Raw genomic sequence first — 20990 nt, 5'->3', positions numbered from 1 at the left:
GGTGAGCCTGACTCCCCACCCGATGTATGTCAGTGTATGCCTTCAGGAGTCATACCCCCTGCCATTGTGCAAGGCTATTGTGCGTCCCTCACTTCTTGCAGGTGATTCCGGCTACCTAAACCTGTCCTGGCTCCTGAACCCTGTTAGGAATCCGAGAACAGGGGCTGAGAATAGGTACAATGCTGCTCCTGGGCGTACCAGGAGGATTTTTTAAAGGACCTTCGGTCTCCTGAAGGCCAAATTCAGGTGCTTCCATCTGGCAGGTGGATCCCTATGCTCCCCCCGAGAAGGTCTGCAGGATTATTGTTGTGTGCTGCATGTTGCACAACTTGGCCCTCAGACGCCATATGCCTTATCTGCAGGAGGAGGGTGGTGACAATGCACCTGTGGCAGCAGTGGACAGTTAGGAGGAAGAGGAGGAGGATGTGGATAACAGTGTTGTGCTGTGTGGCTGTAGCATTATGCCAGTCACTGCCTTTGCATCCCAACTGACTGTCACCTATGGCTTCCCATATTTCAGATGTTGGTGTGGTTACAACAGTGTGATGCTGTGATGTGTACAGACTGCTGAGACACATATGTAGGATGAATCAACATATTACTGGACATTTGCACAGGACCATGCAGTTCAAAACAGTTCAATACATTGTAAATTTACTTCAGATAAAGCATTATTACTCAAATTGTGTCCAAGGGTGTTTATTAATTATTCTGGTATACAGTGCAAAGTGCAATAGAGTGGGGTGATGGTTGAGAAAAGTACAGTATAATGGGCCAGTCTGTTTGTTACACAGGTCCAGTGTCCAAGGGGCCATAGGAATGTGAGCAATGGCAGTTCAAAGTAGACAAAGTGACACAGTGGGCCACAAGGGGGACATTCAGGAGGGGCTCATTTCCTGGTGGTGGTCTTGGTCTTGGCAACTGTCTCTGGTGTCTGTCTGGGTCACAGGGAACGTTTGCTGGGTGGTTCACCTTCTGCAGGGGGAGGGGTGCTGGTGGCCTGTGGGCCCTGTGGCAGGCCCTCCTGTCCACTAGCTGCAGCAGATGTGGAGGGCTGGGCAGTACACTGGCTAGTGGAAGGGGCCCAATGGTGTGGTGTGTACTCCCTCATGATGTTGGCCACTTCACCCAACATCTCTGCAATGGAGACCATGGTAGTATTCAAGGCCTGCAATTCTTGCTTGATCTCCTGGTGGTGTTCCCCCTGCAGCCACTGGTGATTTCTAACACTTGACCAATCTTGTCCTGGGATTGTTGGTATGCCCCCAGGACATTGGTGAGTGCCTCCTGGGCAGTCGGTTCCCTAGGCCTGTCCTCCCCTGGCGCACAACTGTCCTCTGACCATCCCTGGCCCCCTGTGCATGTGTCCCCTGAAGGGTGTGCCCACTCCCACTGACCCCAGGACCCTCATTGTCTTGCCTGTGTGGTGTGGGCTCAGGTTCCTGTACAGGTGGGCACACTACTGATTGACGTGTCCTGGGGACAGAGGTCTGGGGACGTTGGGTGGCTGCTGTGGTGTTGGATTCTGAGGGGGAAGGATCTGTAGTGGACTGGGTATGGGATGTGGTAGCCGACTGACCAGTGGTCCCAGATGGGCCAGGGAATTCATCCAGATCCAGAGCTCTTGAGTTGTTGTCATCACTGGGGGTATCTTCTGGTTGGGGACTGGGTAGATGGTCCACCTCCTCGCCGCTGACATTGGCTGGGGCACCTGTGGGAATGTAGTGGTGTATTCTGCTACATGTCTGTGAAATATTCTGCATCACTAGCTTCCCCAATGTCATTGCTATTGCCATGCCACCTTTGGTTTGTTTGGTGTATGGTGATGGATTGTGGGATTGTTAGTTCTCCATGCTGTGCATGCATTGGTGGTGGGTGTACATGCAGGGGTGAAAGGGATGTGCATGCAGAAGGTATGACATGCAGGGCTTGGCATTTCGTTTTGGTAATTGTGGTGGTGCACTGTGTTGGATGAAGTGGGGTGATGGGTGTCAGGGTGAGGGGTCATGGTGGCATGCAGGTATGGGAGGGTGATAGGTAGTAAATGTTGACTCACCAGTGTCCAGTCCTCTGGCTACTCCAGTGAGTCCCTCAGAACGCCAAGACTTGCTCCTCCCATGCTGTCAGCTGTGGGGGAGGAGGTGGGGGTCCACCACCAGTCCTCCTGATGGCGAGCTGGTGCCTTGCTGTATTGGAACGCACCTTCCCCCGTAGGTCGTTCCACCTCTTCCTTATGTCGTCCCTTGTGCATGGATGTAGCCCCACGGCGTTCACCCTGTCCACGATCCTCAGCCATAGCTCCTTCTTCCTGGCAATGGAAATCTGCTGGACCTGTGCTCCAAACAGCTGCAGCTCTACCCTGACTATTTCCTCAATCATGACCCGCAACTCCTCATCAGTGAAACGGGGGTGTCTTTGTGGGGACATGGATGTTGTGTGGTGTGTGCATGTTGTGAAGCGGGAGATGTGTGACATGGTGCAGTGTGTGGTGCTTGTCGGATGAAAAGGTAGTTGTGATATTTGTGTGCAGTTCTCTTTCGGACTGGTGTAGCAAAGTCTATACGTCCTGTCATGTTTGTAAAGGATTGTGGGTGATGTGGGGTGTGTTTTATAGTGCTGTTGGTGGGTGTATGGGGTGTGTGTATTTGTGCAAGGTGTGTGTGTTTTTTGTTCTGGCCAATGTTGTCTTGTTTTGTATTTGGGTGGCCATTTCCATTGCGGTGGTGTGCACCACCAATGGTTTACCGACGTTGAATGCCCGCTGTGGTGATTCGTGGGTCATTATTTGGAGGGCGTTGTATGGGTGGTAGTACTGACGGCTTTTCACGTTCAGTGGGTCTGGCAGATTTGTGGTTGTGGCTGTTTTCTGTTGGTTTTGTATGTATGTGTCATAATCTGGTAGATGGATGCCTGCCTCCGCGGCGGTCTGCTGGCGGCAGTCAGCGTGGCAGTATTCAGTACTTACCACAGATGTCATAATGAGGGCCATATTTTATGAGTTCTCAAATAGTGATAAAGCACTTTTAAATTATTTGCTATCTCTATGTACCAAAATGAATGTGTCCTTGTATAATGAAACTGATGCTCATGTAAATACCTTCGGGTCAAGTCTGCGCTATATAAAACTACAAAAAAATAATAATCTAAAAAGGAAAGAGTTTTGCACACTTCTGTCATTGGGCTATACTTGGGCTACATTTAGGTGATATGTGTGCTACATTTGGGCTCTTTTTCTCTGGTGTCCATCTTGGAAGAGCTATTTGTTATGAAGCTCCCTAATTTCTGCATTTCCTCAGTAGAAAATGCTTTTAGTTTCCCACTTCTATTTCATCAAGAAGTCGGTCAGATGTGCCATATTTTGGAATGTTTACAGAATATTACCACTCTAGTTGCCTCATTAAAACACTGTAAGCTGCTGATCACCAGACAGTTAACTGACAATCTGTTGCTGGTGTTGAAAGTGCAGATTTCAGTCCGCATGTTAGAATGTTTTAATTAAATTGGAAAGAAAGATTTTTGAGAACTCACTTAGAACATATGCTAATTTTTTCTTTCTACAGCACTAACCATAATTGAACCCCCTCATTTTGTTCCTTTCTAAATTATTTTTTTAAAGTTTTAGTAGTTTGATTCAATCAAAATGACTACAGGTGTGCCACACATTTGTCATAAGTGAGACTGTTCGCGCTCTAGTTGTTCTTTAGAACACTCTGGGAGGTTGCAGTAGAACACAAGGAAATTAACTGACAGACTGCTCCTCTTGGAAGTACATGTTTTAACAATGTAGATCTTATGGTGGGAAATATGTGTTCCCCAACATCTTGGGAGGGATAATCCTCGCCTCCGGGTCCTTAATAGAATTGAAACCTTCCTTATTGTTAGCTGTTAAAATGTTCATTCTATGTCAGGATCCAGACACAAGGATTATGCGTGTTCAAAAGCTTACTTACCACTAAGGTTGCAGCATCATAAATAGGTTTAGAATAGCATTTCTTGAAGGTCGATTCTGAAGACCAATCTGCTACATTCATTATGTCCTCCAGTCCGCCACCTACCTGTACGACCTTAGAGGCCATAGCTCCCCTAGTCGAATGAGCTCCTACCTCTTCACATCAATGCCTGCCTCTGTCATCACTCACTGAACCCACCTTGAGATGGAGGGTGAAGAAACTGCTTTAAACTGCTTTTTGATCGCTATCAGCAATTGTCTCTCATCTGCAGGCCTATACTCGCTGGTCAACTCCTCATATGCCTTAATGCAATGCACCACACACAACTTAGGAGCCTCTACAAAAGCAGGATAGGCTATGGACCTGGTATTGGTTTTTGTTCTCCTGGAGATTGTAAACATTACCCTTTCCAGGAGGATATATCTAATGCATGCACATCTGAAACCCTCATGCAAGGGATGAGACAAAGGAGTATAGATTACTTCGCAGACAATTCTTTCCTTGACAGATACTGGTTATCCTGCCAACTCATCAAGAGTCGTAAAACTAAATTAGGGTCCCATAACATAACAAAGCCTAAATTTACCGTACTGTACGCTAAACCTGATTAAGCCATCTCTGCCAAAAACTTCATTACCTGTGTAATGTCTGTCCCCATGGGATCCAATTGTCTCTCCACGCACCAACTATGCCATTGTCTCCAGGCTGAAAGATATCTTCTGGATGTGCCTGTGGCCCATGCCTTCTGGATGAATTTTGAAGCCTCATGTGAAAGGCGCTCATCTCTCCATCATTGCCTGAAATCCTCCATGCCATGAGGGTTAGATGTCTCTGTAGAACTAACAGATGGGATTGTCCCAGGGGGTCCCTGAGTATAGGTGGGAATGAGGGCAGAGCAATCAGGAGGTCCCAAGAAAGTTCCATCAACTGGGGAAACCATGCTTAAGACCTCCAGATGTGGCATCCTCAGGCACAAATTTAAGAACGCTTCCTGGGCCTGAGGAAGATCAGAAGATGACAGGACCTACTGTCTGTGACCTAAGAGGGCCTGCTCCTTCTTGTACCCAGGGCAAAATAATGGTCTCCTAGGGTCATAAGGCGGATCTCCCCCATTCAATAGGGATACACCAAGCTACAGGAGGCCTTTTCCTGGAAGTACCCAGCTGACCATTGGATCCTGCTGTTGTCCTTAGACACCCTCTGAGTCTCTAAGTGTCTCCCCTGAGGACCTGGGTGGCTTGGAAGTCTACACATGTGGTGGTGTATTGAGTCTTACCAGACTAAATCATTATGTGAAATCTGTGTACAGGATGAACCTGTTTGATGTATCTGACCAAGGGCTCCATCTATGTCAGCATCAAATTACACCTATGTCCTGGACTACCACGACCATTGACTAACGCTTGCGCACTGTGCTATTTGGCACAATTTCTACTTATAATTTTAAGAATTCATATCTCAGTTCCCCTGATTGGATTTTTGTCATTTTGTGTACTAAATTTTACTCTTTTTCTAATTTGGTTTGCAATTTAGTTTTTTGCATTTTTACTTTTTTACTTTTTTGGTACTGCATAAATACTTTACTAATTGCCCTAAGTTAAGCTTGTCTGCTCGTGCCATAGCTGAAAGGGGGTTGAAGCTTAAGTAGTTCAGTTACTTGGATGGTTCACCCTGACAAGAGTTATGATTATTCCTTGAGGTGGGTAGTCTCCCACACCAAATAATAATTCTATTTCTCACAGAAATGTAAAGCAGGAGGGACCCCTTATGCTTCCGAGACTCTGCTATGGATGTTCAAAAGTTCTGTGCAGTTCCAAAAATCATGGATAAATCTGCCTGGGCTAGAGTCAGGGTAACCTAACTTGGTCTGCTTTATGATAAGGGTACCCTCATGGCCTCTGAGGAGATAATCTGTGCCTATGAGGTACAGCCAGGGTAATTCTTGAACTAGGAAACATTATCTAAAGCAACAATTATCTCAACGGGCAACTAACATGCACTAACAAAGATCCTTTTTAATATTGTATGCCATTTTATTACTACAGGATACATGGAAATTAGGGCCTCTTAGGTCAAAGACTTGACTTTCCGACAAACAAAATGGACTGACGACTTGTGGGAGGATCTAAAAGACTCTGAGTGGCTTGTGCCCCACAGCATGTGTGTCAGGTCTCTCAAAATTAACGGTTGAGGATCCTGCAGTTTAACTATGTTCATAGACATACTTAACCAGAGTGCACCTGCAGGTAATTTGCCCAGAATGCAGCACTTGCCTGTCCCAGATGTAAAGCAGAAGGGTCCGTCTCTTTGCCTACATGGTGTGATCTTGTGAGGTGCTTAGGCATTGGTGGGCTATGGCTACTAAGTACTTTAAGGAGTGCACTGGCAAATGTGACTTAAATATGTCCAAGGTGTGCCTGCTAGGGCTTATGCCACGGCCCAAAGCCGATCAAACAGTAAATTCATAGACCTTACACTGATCCTTGGAAAAGGCAAATTGCCATGAACTGGAGATCCATGTTGCCCTAGACCTCGATAGATGAAATGCAATGCATATTCATATAGATTTGCTCAAGAGCAGATGGATGCAAGCTGTGTAAGGTCACAGATAACAGCCCTTAAATGCGTTACAGGAGCCCTTTATATGATAGAAAGTCTACTAATGTAAGGCTTGAGGTCATGGTTGTTGTTACATAGACTCGTAGCCCTAACATAGATATCTTTGAGCCACTGATGATCTGTAGCTAGAGGGGGTAGGAGGTTAGGGGATGGGTTTGCCTATTATCTCATGTAAGTAAATGCCTCTTTCGAAAGAAACACATCAAAGTTTTTGGACTGATGCTGCTGTTTTTTTTACTCTGAAGGTGCACTGAGGCCTGCTGTACGACAGTGCCATTGTACATTTTTGATTGGCTCACCCACAATTGCCATAAGTTAACTTTCTTATAAATCCCTAGTCTGTGGTATCAGGGATACGCAAGGCCTGTAAGTTAAATTGTCTCTTCTGGGCTGCAGCACTTATTATGCCATAACATGTGTGACAAAGTAAAGTGTGACTACCAGCCTGCCATTGCTGGCTGACTATGCCATTCAAAGCAATGGCAAAGCCCAAACCTTCCATTTCAATGCTTATTAGTCACCTTTAAACAAGGTCTACCTAGCCCTAAAGGCAGGGTCCATTATAATAAAAATGAGTTGGACATGTAGTTCCTAACTTTACATGTCATTACAGTAAAAACCCTGCATTGTTCTTTTTACTGTGGAAAGTCTAGTAGCCCAGTTGGTGAGTACAGAGGTATATGCTGACAGCTCAGAAGTGCCAACTTCTGAATGGGACTACCAAATATGATACTTCCAGGGTCGAAATGCCCCATGGGGTAGTCAGGCAGAGCCTGATTGGCTGGTCTGATAGATCAGTGTGTGGGTTGGTTTTTAGCAGTTGTGGGCCAGTTTTTACTGTTATTTCCTGGATATTACCACCTTTTGAGCAATCTGACTCACTAATGGGGTGGGGTTGCGTTTTATTTTGGTGCCCAGACCAATTTTTTGCCCCAATTTGACCCTGGATACTTTAAGGCATCAAAAGAATCATTGTATTAAGGCCAACTTGATGACAAGTCGAATTTATTGTAACTTTTTCACAAGTCCCAAATTTAATGAGTAGCCGCTTTGTTGTTCAAAGTGTTCCAGTGACCATTTGTAGTTTGCAGGCCATGAGTTAGCCTTCTGCCCTCCTGGGGGAGGTGGGAACGACGCTCAGTAAGGAATACAATGGGTGTGCCATTAGAGGAGGTGTGGCCTCTTCATGGCCGGAAGGTGATCAAGGTGTGAGCCCAAAAGGTGAGCTGTAATGGGGAAGCCGCCTTTGAAGGGCAAATGGTAGACACACACAAGAGGGGCTGCTCTTTTGTTCTTGCAAACAGGATGGCGACAAGGACAGGGAGGGGAAGCCATTACCAAACTGTTTATTATGTGGGTGTGTAGCCCCTAGGTAGCTGTATTTCTGGAGTGGGCTAGGGAGCCGAACACACCAAGAGAAGGGTTCTGCCATGTTTGGAGTGGACAGCATAGTGCATCTGGGATAGCCAGATGCCCCACTTCACAGGAAGTCGTCACTAGGTGGGAGGTGACCTGGTAGCTCATTGGCTAGTAGTTGCCACATCTCCCAGGGTCACTAACTGGGCATAAACATGGCACCCCAGGCACCCAGATATCAGATCAAGTCTGTACTGAAGAGTGGACCAAAGAAGGACTGATCTACTGTTCACTGGATCCAGCAAAGTGGCTGCACCAAGATTGGACTGCACCTGCTGTTTCTTGGGCTAGCAAAGAGAGGACTGTGCCTGTGGTGCCCAGCTTGAGGAAAAGTCATTCCAAGCCTCAGAAAAAAGAGGCGACTCCAAGAGTCAGTTGGCTGATTTCCTGCTACATCTTCAGAGCCACAAAAGCTGAAGAAGCCTGCCTTGGCAAGTTGGTAGCCAAGAACGCCTGATCATCGCTGACTGCTAATGTGCAGCCTGAGAGACTGAGACCCGACCCTCAAAAGTTGCACCTGAGTCTGCTAGACCTGGAAGAGCTGTGCAGTTTAGTTGCCTAAGACGGAAGTTACCACCAATTAAATGGAACCGCTGGTTTTGCTGCAACCCAAGATAAGTAGACCAGCAGCAACAGTTTTTTTGCCTAAATTCTAAATGGACTTTGATGGGCATCGGCCACTGTGGCAAAGCTGCCCCGCCATGTTTGTGGCCTGAGGAATAGCCCCAGGAAGACCCGCGGCTGTGGTGATTTCCCCATTATTTTAGATTTGCTGCATTATCTGCAGATTGTAACAACAAAACAGAATTGTTTGTAGATTAAATGCTTCAAAAGTAACAAAAAAATGCAGCAACACGTGTTATAGCGTAATGGAAGGCCCTTTGCAAAGGTTAACTGGTCACGTTTCTGTAGTTTATTGCTATATTTAGGTATTAAAATGGTACTAATGAGATGCAACTAATGCCCAGACAGTGTTAATACGTAGAAAAATTACAAGATAATAAATTTATAAAATCACAAAATGTGCTGCATAAATTGCCTTTTCTTGCTGCCTAATTTACTTAACGCTGCTGCATAATTTGGCCCAACCCTGCCACATAGTGGCCCTTACTATGAGTTGAGTGCTCAACCATGCCTCTTTGGCCTTTGTGACTAGCTCCCTGTCAGAGTTGGTCACCCAAAGTGGACCAGAGTAGTAGTTTACAATTTTATAAAACTTTTCAAAAAGTTTGCAAAGTTTTGAACACAAGTGCAATCCATTAAACCTGATTTATAGTGTTGAATGAACAAAGCAGTGATTCATTGTTCTTTTAAACATTCATATCTTCAGAACCCTCCAGTGTTTTTGTGTTATTGAGGTCTGAAGTTCAAACTGAAAATATAACCGATTTCTATAAATTGATGTTGAATTTGTATTAAGTAGTATTTCTTTCATATTCAGCTGTTTTGGTACCTTTAATGCTTTACACTTGTTCGTTTGATAAAGCATGACTGCTCCGAGCCACATCTACAAAGCTACCCAGTGCTGAGCTAAGGTTTTTCAAACACATCTTACTGGACCCAGTAAAGGTAGTGAGTGTTTTACATGGTGAGGTCTCACCACCACACCATAAAATAACCCGCTTTTCTCACATCTCAATTTTGCTTCAGGTTTGTCCTGATTGATTTTAGCCATATGTGATATTTGAAACATTTATTCTTCATTTTATTTTTTTAAACAGACTTTTATAGGTTTTAATTATACATGGACATTTCAAAATTGCCACCAGGGCAGTCCCTTCTTATAAGCAAATATAACAACAACAACCATTCCCCTTTCGCCTACACCCATTCCCGAGCTGTGTAGTGGAGTGGTGTAAATGTGTAGTATATTAGTCATCGGGACCAGTTAACGAGGGCTGGAATATTCACAGGCCTCATTCATAGCAAATAGCCCCTCAATTGCCGACACCACCTGGGTCAGGGCAAATGTGTTCAGTTGGGGTGCTGCCCGGAGATGGGAATGCTGAGGGGGGTCTGGTTCCATTATGCTTTCCACCAAACTCTCCCATGCATGAGCTGCCTCTATTAAACCCCGGCCTCATCTGGTGTCCTAGATCAGTACCTCGATTTCATTACCAGCCCACCACTCTAGTTCTCTATGCAGAGTGCCTATCCTGGGCCTTCTGCAGCCTCTCCAATTTTTGGTGTTCTCTTGCTTCACCAGGACTAAGGCTAGGTCATTAAACCTGTTAGTGACTGGTTTTGGCCGGGTGTGGGAACCAATGCAGTAGGCACAGCCCAGGTGAAAGCCGAACTTCTCTCTGTGCGATTTCAGCTACATAGGGTGTAACCCGCTTCCAGTGTTCAGATAGAGAGGGGCAAGACCACAGCACGTGGTTGACTTCCGCCCCAAGTTTCCCACATTTGGGGCAGGACGCTTGTGCTGCAGGGAAGAATCTATTACTCCTGACCAGCGTAAGGTACGCTCTAAGGAGGACGTAGAATTTATCAGTTTAAATCGGGCATTCCTCAACAATTTTGGGGTATGTTCCAGGATCTTTGCACAGCCGTCTTCTGGCATCTGGGTCCCCAAGCCTGCCTCTCACTGCTCCCTGAGCCTATCTAGAGCCTACATCTTGTCTGCTCTGAGGCCCCTTTAGAAAGAGGAGACAGCCTTAAACGCCCGAGATGACGTACAGATCATCTGGTAGCTCTGGTGTGAGGTTGGTTCCGTCAAGCCCACCCCCAATGCTTCTGCAAGGCTGCTACCATGACTGCACAGCAAGAAGTGCCCCGAGAGTATTCTGAGCTCTTCCTGTAAGTCTGTGAATGGAATCAACATCTCAGCTCGGAATAAATCCCCTTCCTTCGTGATACCAGTATCCACCCACTCTGTGAGCCTTCTCCAATTCCCTCCATGGGGCAGTGCATCTAGGATTATTAGTGGCAGCTCCGGGAAAAACATTTATACTCCATATGCAGTACCCTCAAATGTCTTTCTCAGAAATGCAGGTATGAACATGCTGTAATGGCGATGCTGTACCCAGGATACTACTTCGGCTGTATCGAAATTTATCAAAAGCAATTAAGATCAGTCTTAAAAAAGGAATTCTTCACAGCTCCAGAGTGAGAGCAAAAATCAATGGACAAGAGCCCACAGGAGCCAACAGGAGCCCACAGGAAGTGCTACCTCGAGCACCGTGTCCAGATCGGTGTGTAGTACACAAGATGGCCTCAAACGTCGGGTGCTAAGAAAAACATTAAAAAGTTGTGGTAGTTTTGCTGGTTCTTCTTGATAACTGAAGCGCTGAGGGGAAAAGCGACGGGGACCCCAAGGGAGCTCGTGTAGGGCCCTGTTTGCCAGCTACTCCCCCAGCCACCATGTTGCCTCCGCTCAGCATGCCTTCTCCATTGAAAAATCAAAGCAACTATCTTCTGTAATAATAAAAACGTATTTTCCTTAGAGCTAAAGGGACAAGAAAACAAATCTTGATCATTTCTTAGTATCCATTTATATACACTCTTGATCATATGAAAGCTACAATGTACTTTCTCGTATGGGGTTCCGCAAGTTCTTCCTTTGTTTTTTTTTGTTTTTTTGTTTTTTTTTAAACAGAGGCAGTCTTTTCTTTCGAGAACGAGCATGGTACCAAAATATTGTAATCTCAATACCGTCTGACAAAAATATAGTGTCTGAAATATTGCTAACAAAAATAAAATGTATACCTAATGTATCAATATTTCTGTAAACAATATTTATGCCACAGTATTTATGGGCCGTATGTCAGAATGTCAATATTTTTTATATCAACAGTTTGACATGTAACATACAGAGAACGCTGTGATGCTAATTTGCAGTATAAGCTGTGTTAAGGATTTTACGTTCAAATGACTAAAAAATAAAACTGCTGGAAATTGGGATTTTTTTCAAGACACAAGCCAACCTCATTTGTATCTACTGGAAAGAAGAAATGTTCAGCCCAATCTATCCTCATCAAAGCTCAATCTTGTACCTGCTGAAAATATGCCATGTCTGTCTAATAAGGTGCCTTGGTAAAACTTAGTCAAATCGACACAGATGGGTAATTGTCCAATAACACTGTCTGTTTTGAGCTATATATCTTTCGAAAATTGCAATGAGCAAACCGAATTGCATCAGTTCAAGAGCCATGAGATACTTTGTTTCAGTTAACATTTCCATATGCTTCAAGTAGTCAATGGTTGGGTGTATTGGTGATGCAATGCCCTTGGGTCAAGCAGGGTGGGGCTAAAGAGTTCAAAGAAACCTCTCACATTTATCAGTTATCACTATTGTCTGTCTTTCTAGGTCACCCCTACAAATGGCTCCTAAAAAGAAGAACCCAAAAAAGCTGAAGGTGGAGGCAGGCCCGACCCTGGTGGGAGATAACACAAGCTTGGACATTGAACAGCTCAACACACTCAATGGACTTCTGGAAAGTGGCTCTAATGGCTTTCGCTGCACTGCCACTGAGGTGCACAACCCCAAGCATGGACTCGAGCTCTTGGAGACCATAAGCAACATGCGGCAGGAGCTCTTCCTCTGTGATCTCACCATCTCTACCAAGACCAAGGACTTTGATGTCCACAAAGTCATTCTTGCTTCCTGCAGTGCCTACTTCCACAGTCTGCTGAGGAAGGAGCCCAGCCTGCAGCGCCTGGATCTTAAGGACGTGTCCCCAGTTGGGCTGGCCACTGTGCTCAACTATGCTTATACAGGGAAGCTTAGCCTCTCACTCTACACTATTGGCAGCACAATCTCAACAGCCAGCTTCCTTCAGATGACCACTCTACTAGCCATGTGTACAGACTTCCTCACTCAGGAGATGAATGTTGACAACTGTTTGTATATCGCCAACCTTTCAGAGAAGTACAAACTCGTCCACACCCGCCAAGTGGCTGGACGGTTCATGAGGGAGAACCTGGTGGAGTTTTCAGGGACTGAGCAGTTTCTGAAGTTGCCCTTGGAGCAGGTACAAGAGCTGCTAGCAGAAGATGACCTGTGTATCCCCTCTGAAGTGACCGTCTTCCAGATTGCCATGAAATGGCTGGATTTCAACACAGAACGTGCAAAGCATGCTGCTTCCCTTATAAGTAATGTCCGATTTGGAGCCATCACAGCACAGGATTTGGTAACCCATATACAGCCAGTCCCACGAATGATGCTGGATCCTGAATGCCATCGGCTGCTGGTGGAAGCTATGAATTATCATTTACTTCCCTTTCAGCAAAACTCACTGCAGTCCAAGAGAACGCAAATGCGTGGAGGCCAACGAGTTTTGGTGGCAGTTGCAGGTCGCACTGCATCATCTGAAAAATCTCTGAGTCGAGAAGTCAGGTACAGGGACTCAGAGGGGAACTGGGTCAATCTGGCAGACTTACCCTCTAAGAGTTTCAATCAGTGTGTAGCTGTTATGGATGGATTCCTCTACGTCGCTGGAGGAGAAGACCAGAATGATGCCAGGAGCCAAGCTAAACATGCTGTCAGCAGTGTATGCAGGTAAAAGACCAAGTGTGCTGTTAGCAGTGTGCAGGCTGAGTGTGTGGCCAGAGGTGTATTTAAATAGGCAGCTCACACTATATGGAAGAACTAGAACAAGCAAGAAGTCAATGCAGATAAAAAAGCCAGCATGTTGTCAACAGTATATGCAGGCATGACGTGATTAGAATTTCTGTAACAGTAGACATGTATTTAGCAATCTATACAAGTAAGCATGCAAACGTGTGTCAGCAGTCGATGTAGGCAGAGCATGTGTTCTGTAGTTTATGATGATAACAGGTAGATCATGCGTTCTGTAGTTGATACTGATAACAAGTAATTCATGCAGTCAGTAGTATAGGCATATAAGGAAAGATACACGCTAGCAGTATGTAGGCGAGAAGCAACGCATATAGTCAGCTGTCTAAGCCAATAATAGACAAACAATGCAGGCAGCAGGTTATGCTGGTGACAAGTAAATACGGAAAACAAGTAAATCATTCAGGGCCTGATTTAGAGTTTGGCGGAGGGGGTTACTCCATCACAAAGGTGACGGATATCACGTCCGCCGTACTACGATCCCATTACAGCCCATGGCATTAGTAATACAGCGACCGGATAATCTTCACGTTTGTGAGGGAGTAACCCATTCGGCAAACTCTAAATCAAGCCCTCAGTCACTAGTCTGTGCTGAAGATGCAACTGTTTGCTTCATATTAAATCGTAATCACAGGTTTCACATGCCAGTCACATGCAAAAACTTCACTGGCTTTCTCTCCTGCGAGCTGAAATGTAATGGTTTGTGTTTCCTTTACAAATCACCCATCTTCCAAAACTAGAATACACCTCTGGCATTGTGATACCGTATAAAACAGCAGGAAATTTAGCCCCATGGCTCAAAAGCTTCCCTGCGTTCCTTTGATAAGACACACTTCCCTTGTGGGCACTTTTCTAGGTGTGGAGCACCCAGCTTTAGATATCGCCTCAAGCCATTGTTAGAATGAAAAAGGTGACTGTCTGTTTATGTTATGCCGTCTCTGCAGTTTGTGGTTTCGTTTGACAGTGCAATGACACGGTTAAATCCATGAAGTCTGTTTTATATATTGGCTCACTATCAGACTTAAGCACATCTGGTCAGTTCTGGGAATGACTGGCATCCTTTGATGTGCCACAAGTGTCCATAGGCTAAACCGCGCGGTTGCTGATCAAACATAACTCTGCAAAGCTACAGGGTCAAATGTACAAAGATTCAATTCACAAGTTGGCTTGTAAATTGGGACTCAACAGTTTGCAGATGGAAAGCAGATCTTGCAAACAGATATGTACTATTAGGTCGGTTCGCAAAATCACCATTCACCGGGGGGGGGCTCAGACCGACCTGACTCACTAATATTTATTAGGCGAGTCGCAATGTACAGTCCCTTGTGATTGGGTGAAAACACGGGGGGTTGGGGGGGGGGGGGCTTGTGAGTCCTGCAAGAGACAGCAAACTGTCTTTCCTGTTACTGCGTTCCAAAACGGATTTTTTAAAATCAGCCTGTGATGCTTAAAGGAACCAGTACTGTTTTTTTTTGTTTTTTTTGTTTTTTTTGTTTTTGTTTTTCATCTGCAGTAGTCTGCTGCACCATTACTTAGTGTCTTTGAAGCTGCCACCCTGATTCCCACAGTTAAAGGGTCACTTTCCCCTTTGCCTCGTCGGTAATCCTTTAATGGTTTGCAACCAGAATGGCAATCTCAAACCATTGAAACATACATACTGAATAGCAATTTGGAAGGCACTTTCCTCTCACATCTCTTTCACATTGCAATTCGGTATGGATCATAAACCCATTTACATGTTGCAAAAAGGTTTTTGACTGGCAAAATGGATTTTGCGCGTTACAAAAAGGAATTTTGCAGTCACAAAAAGAGTGAAATTGTGAACCACTGGATTTTCATACATAAAATGTGTTTGTACATCTGGCACGCAGTCTCTCCTTGCTTCAAACCCTTTGAAGGATGGTACTTCCAAAATGTCCTCTGATGTAGTCTACTTATTTGTCATTGACTAAGTGCCAACACTAAACCCAGGCTGCTTCAGGGCTGTACATCATATCATGAGCCTGCCAGACTCTCTGGGACCTTCTGCCATAGATTACTTGAGCTGAGGCTAGAGCAGATTAAATTCAAACAGTGCCTTCTTTTCCAACGGTCTTCTGACCTGTTGCAGTGCAATAACCCTCTGTTTTGTCTCAGAAGAAATGGGCAAGGCCATCACACGTGTACTCCAAGGCCTAATTAGGAATCAGAATTATCCTCCAACCTGCTGAAGCTGATAAATTCAGTCACCAGGGGGCAGATTAATGAAGAATAGCGCTGCACACAGTGCAGCACCACTTTTCTTGCGCCCCTTAGCGCCCCCCCTAACACCACCAAGTGTGCGCCGTATTAAAAATACGGTGCACTATGGCGGTAGTTAGGGGACTAGTGTCAGAATTTTTGACGCTAGTCCAGCACTTTGCAGGATTAGTGTAAAAACGGTTGACGCTAATCCTGCAAAGCACCCAGAGGCCCATGGTAACCAAGGGAAGCCTCCTTCTAACGCCTGCTCTAAGCAGGCGTTAAAAGCGCCGAAAAAAATTACGTAAAGAAATCTCTGAGATTTCTTGGCTCCATTTTTTTGCCCCCCCCCAAAATGGTGAACGCCCCCTTTGCATACATTATGCCTGGCGCAGGCATAATTTAGCGCAAAGGATTACTAGTGGTGCAATGCATGCATTGCGCTACTTTGTAAATATGGTGCGGTGTTTTTGGCCTCCACATTAGCGTTAAAAAATGATCTTAATATGGCATTTGAATGGTGCTAGGGGCTCTTAAATATGCCCACAGGTATCCATCCAGTGGGAGGGACCTTGGAATGGTGTGATGTGTCACCCATGCTGTGCCAAGCATCCACTTGTACACACTGAAGAGCCATTGCCCATGTTTTGTGTAGCTGTGATGTCTATACCCAGGATGCAGCACACATAGAAAGAGGAAAAAACTAGGATAAAGATATTTCTCCTTCCTGCATCTCCCCTGGGGAGGCATAAGGTTTTGGCAAATCCCCTGGATTACAGGCTTTTGTAAATCTGGGTATGCATCACAATCCATTGGTGTTGCCTGAGAAAACCCACTGCAACACCTATGGAATGCCTCCGTGGCACAGAGTAAAGCAATGCCTTACTCCATATTCATGAGTCCATTCAAGCCACGCAGAGTGGGTTTGCTTGGTCTCATGGATATCGAGAGGTTTCCGCTGCCACTGCATCAGTAAAAGTGAAGTAACGGCAGCACAAGCCTCTCATTAAATTTGCATAAAAATGCAGTTTTGCTTGTAAAAATATACAGCTCAAAAATAAATGTGTGGACATTGGGTTTTAGTTAAATATCTATCACTTGCACATCACCAAGGATCTTGATTTCCTTTGATCCTATTCAAACATTTAAAATTACAAAAAGTGCTTCATTTGAGCTTCCCTATTTGCTGGTCTAATTTGAAATATGTTTATAGTTAATTTCCCTGTGATTTAAGTGAGTGTTAGAAAAAAATGACATGCGACAGCCTTTCCTTTAGTTTCCTGTACCCAAGCAGGATTGTCACCTAGATCACTTTTACAAAATCCTCTCACTTTGCAGGCAGAGAAATAAAAATACACTCCAGCTTCCGGATAGGCAGTAATTTGTCAGAATATACAGCCTGATATTTGACCTCATCATTCACCTTATGATTATTTCTGGGGGTGCTGCAACACCTCAAGCACCCCTATTTCCTCCACCCATGCCAGCATGCAAGCCCTAAAAACACTAGAGGGCTCCTAATTTCCTTGTGCTGCTTGTGAACAGTCCTGAGGTTTTTCTATGGAGACCGACTGTATTGGTAAATCATTGAAAAACGTTTCTGGGCAGGTACTGCCTGGAGAGGAGCAGAATTAGCCAGTGGTTTGTAGCATTGGTTTTCTTTTATGATGCTGAAACGAAAATCTTGCCTCCCACATTCTACTCAGGAGAGCTCATTCAATGGTCTTTTCACCATTGATTCCTTTAGCTTTCTGGCCCATTATCTATCTTAACCTTGTATCCTTCTTGCTGTCGCTGCGAATTAGTTATCACTAAAACTGTATGGCCAGAGTGGGATTCTGCAATGAGTGTACGGTTGTCTTAGAAGATTTTTGTCTCTAATCTGACTCATCGACTCTATGAAACAGGTATGACCATCCAGAGAAAATACTTCTATTTTGTATTTGTAAATGCTTGTGCTGTGCCCAAACGCCATCATAGCAGACCAAAGAGAGCCTAGAGACCTAAACAAGAGCCAACATTTCCCAGTCCGTAGCCACGTCTGGGCTTCTTGCATTTCAACCACTTCAAAAGCAGGAATAGGGATATTTTGGGAGATCCCACAGAGTGGTCCTGAAGTTTCCATGATATTGAGTAGAAGACAGCAACTGTTTTCTCCATGAGTTATGCAATCAATTGGGGCTAACCAATGTGTTCAGATGGGTAGAGTCGAGCGTGACTTACATTGGAAGGGAGTAGTTTTAAAGGGAAGGAGTTTCACCCTTCAGAATCCAACTAACTGTGATAATGCAAAATGACAGTAAATAAATGTTGCAGTCCTGCAGGCACTGACAGGTTTTTCTTTCGTTTCCTCTCTCAGGTACGACCCCCGTTTCAACAGCTGGCTGCACCTGGCCCACATGCTGCAGAAGCGGACTCACTTCAGCCTCAATTCCTACAACGGTCTCCTATTTGCCTGTGGTGGCCGTAATGCAGAAGGTCCCTTGGCATCCACAGAGTGCTACATCCCCTCTGTGAATAGCTGGCAGATCAAGGCAGCCATGGATGCTCCCCGCTGCTGTCATGCTGGCACCGTCATCGGTGGCAAGATCCTCATCACTGGTGGTTATGTCAACAACACCTATTCTCGCACTGTCTGCAACTATGAGCCAGACACAGATGTGTGGCGAGACCGTAATGGGCTGAGCACACCGAGAGGGTGGCACTGTGCAGCTACTCTTGGCGACCGTGCATATGTCTTGGGAGGCAGCCAGCAGGGCCCCCGTGGGGAGAGCATTAGTGTGATGCTAGTGGAGTCCTACAATCCCACCACTGGTCAGTGGAGCTGCATTGCCCCACTACCCACAGGGGTAAGCACAGCTGGAGTAGCTGTGCTTGGTGGGGGCCTCTATATAGTAGGAGGCTGGAATGAAAGTGGAAAGAGGTACACAAAGTGTGTGCAGTGCTACAACCCAGATCTGAATGAGTGGACAGAGATAGCAGAGTTGCCAGAAGCATCAGTAGGTTTATCCTGCTGCGCCATCACTCTTCCCCGCCTTCACAAGGGAAACTCCCGGGCCAGTTCTTTAGTATCTGTGGCAGTCAGCTTATAATGAGGGCAGTGCACTGGAGCAGTTCACATGCCTGCCACCATGGCAACAAAGCAAGCTGAAGTTCATGTCCAAAGGCACTTTGAGATCGAGAAGGACCATGGAAAGCCTAGTAGATACCATTGCACTGAGAGGATATTCACCCTGAGAATATGCACCACAAATAAATGGCCTTACAGTGCCTCCCATAATAAACCTGGTGTCTCAGAAACCAACTACCCTTATTCACTCAAAGCACAAGCTACCTGTAATGGGCTCACATTTAATGTTGGTTATTATCAGAATTATGCACAAACCAGAAGTACATCTCCCGAAAATAATGTCCACAAAATAGAAAATAGAGCTGCACCATGAGACGCATATCTCAAAGGGTAGGATTTCCCATTATAAAAACCCATTTGTAAAAGTGGGGCCTTCTAGTACATGTGTTCTGTCTTAAGAAGAAAGGTGGCTCCTCTTATATAACCCCTCAAGAAATTGTGATACTTTTTGAGCATAGATAGTCTCATAGCAGGGTGGAGGAGATACTCCCAGTGTAAAGACATCTTTGAAAAAGGGGGTAGAACTTTCCCCCTTGACCATCTCAAGAAATAGATATTTGAGTGCACTTCCAAAGTTAAAGATGATATCATAGCAAAGGGACACTTTGATTGCCTCAAGAAAATGAATGGCATTTCCAATTCCATAAACCACCTCAAGAAGAAGAAGGACCTTCTATACCTGTAGATCCTGGGGCACTTTGAAAAGTATACACCATCCCATGAAAAGAATATATGCATCCCAACATGACTCTCATCTGAAGAAGTAGGAGTAACACTTCCCAAGTACTAAAGTATGGAATTAATAGTGGAGAATTCCATAGAGGATATACTATCCACAGCACACCTCCAAATCAATACACTTTTTCCCTAACCAAAATGCAAGGCAAAGAATAGCCACAAGCGTTCCAACAGAAGGGACCATCTCTCCCAGCAGAACGAAAAGGTCCACCTCAGGTCGTTCACCAATCTTGAATATATCTCTCAAGAAAGGGGTCCACATCCTAATAAAGCGACAATCTGTCCACGTCAGCTTCTCCACAACGTGGACACGTAATCAAAGTGACAAACCTAAAAGCCATTCACTAACAGCAGAAGGTTGCTTCCTGTCTATTAGGGAGCACTGTGTTTTCAGCGATGGCAGCCCTTACATCACTGAGAACTATCCCGGAAATGACATCGTTCCCACACAAAGTCAAGATTTTCTGTCTGTACACGAACGTCTTGTGGAAGGAGGGTGCGCTGTAAACAAAACACAAAGAAAGTCTGGAAATCTTTTATGAGCAAAAAATCTCAGATGCATTGCGCACATTTAAACCAGATGGTCGGAGAGGAGGTTGTAATGATTTGCGTCTGATTAAATTTGTTCCAAAATGATGCCTTGTCTTGGATAATTTTTTTAAGCACCCCTCGTGGCAGTTTATCAGCTCAAACAATTGCCAGCATGGACGTCACTCAATGTTAGGTTGGGGTGGCAAACAGGCCCTTGTTTATGGTTGTGTTTTTATCGCAAAAGCCAGAAGGAACCACAGCTGCAGTGTGAAAGAATCCTCCGACGCCTGCTGCACACCCCAGGGATGGCAGCGCCGAGTCGCAGCAGCTGCACAAACCACAATTAATAAGGCACTGAAAACATTACAGAGTGTGCTGTCAAGTCAGGGGGGCATATAATTATGCCAAGCTCCCCTTACGCCAAGGGACTGGAGTTTCCAAGGTAGCGCACAGTACTGTGAAAGCAGAGCGCTGTATTTATAGCAGACACCGACCCAGCACGACCCCCAGAGGAGCGCAGGGCCCTAAACACAGAGATCCTTAGTCCAGGTGAGACTCGCTAAACAAACTCCTACTTGTACTTCAGCCGGACTCAGAGTCCGGAGGGCGGAGGGGGGCGAATGCATGAGGGGGACACGGAAGAATGGGTGAACTTCCAGGAGATTTATAAACGAATCCCTAACCTGGCTCTTCCAACACGAAATGTAAAGAAAGCCACAGGTGAGCTGGTAAAATGTTGAACTAATTTATGTGAGAAAAAGGTGTTGCACACCTCAGCAATGCGAGCACCTCACACACTTCAATCACA

The 20990-nt window shown here is 45.3% G+C and overlaps 1 protein-coding gene across 3 annotated transcripts in view; it reads left to right on the top strand.

Annotated features, from left to right (window-relative positions):
• The window catches only part of LOC138284552 (kelch-like protein 31), a 49727-nt gene extending 29440 nt beyond the window's left edge, over nt 1–20287 (top strand). For all 3 annotated transcript variants that reach the window (XM_069223448.1, XM_069223447.1, XM_069223449.1), the window contains exons 2-3: nt 12295–13485; nt 18143–20287. In XM_069223448.1, coding sequence (XP_069079549.1) covers nt 12308–13485; nt 18143–18875 — 1911 coding nt within the window. In that variant the 5' untranslated portion in view covers nt 12295–12307 and the 3' untranslated portion in view covers nt 18876–20287. The remainder of the gene's footprint in view (nt 1–12294; nt 13486–18142) is intronic.
• The last annotated feature ends 703 nt before the right edge of the window (nt 20288–20990 follow it).

Source organism: Pleurodeles waltl, chromosome 3_1 (assembly GCF_031143425.1).
Source record: "Pleurodeles waltl isolate 20211129_DDA chromosome 3_1, aPleWal1.hap1.20221129, whole genome shotgun sequence".
Lineage (NCBI taxonomy): Eukaryota > Metazoa > Chordata > Amphibia > Caudata > Salamandridae > Pleurodeles > Pleurodeles waltl.
This window is presented reverse-complemented; position numbering and strand designations above follow the sequence as displayed.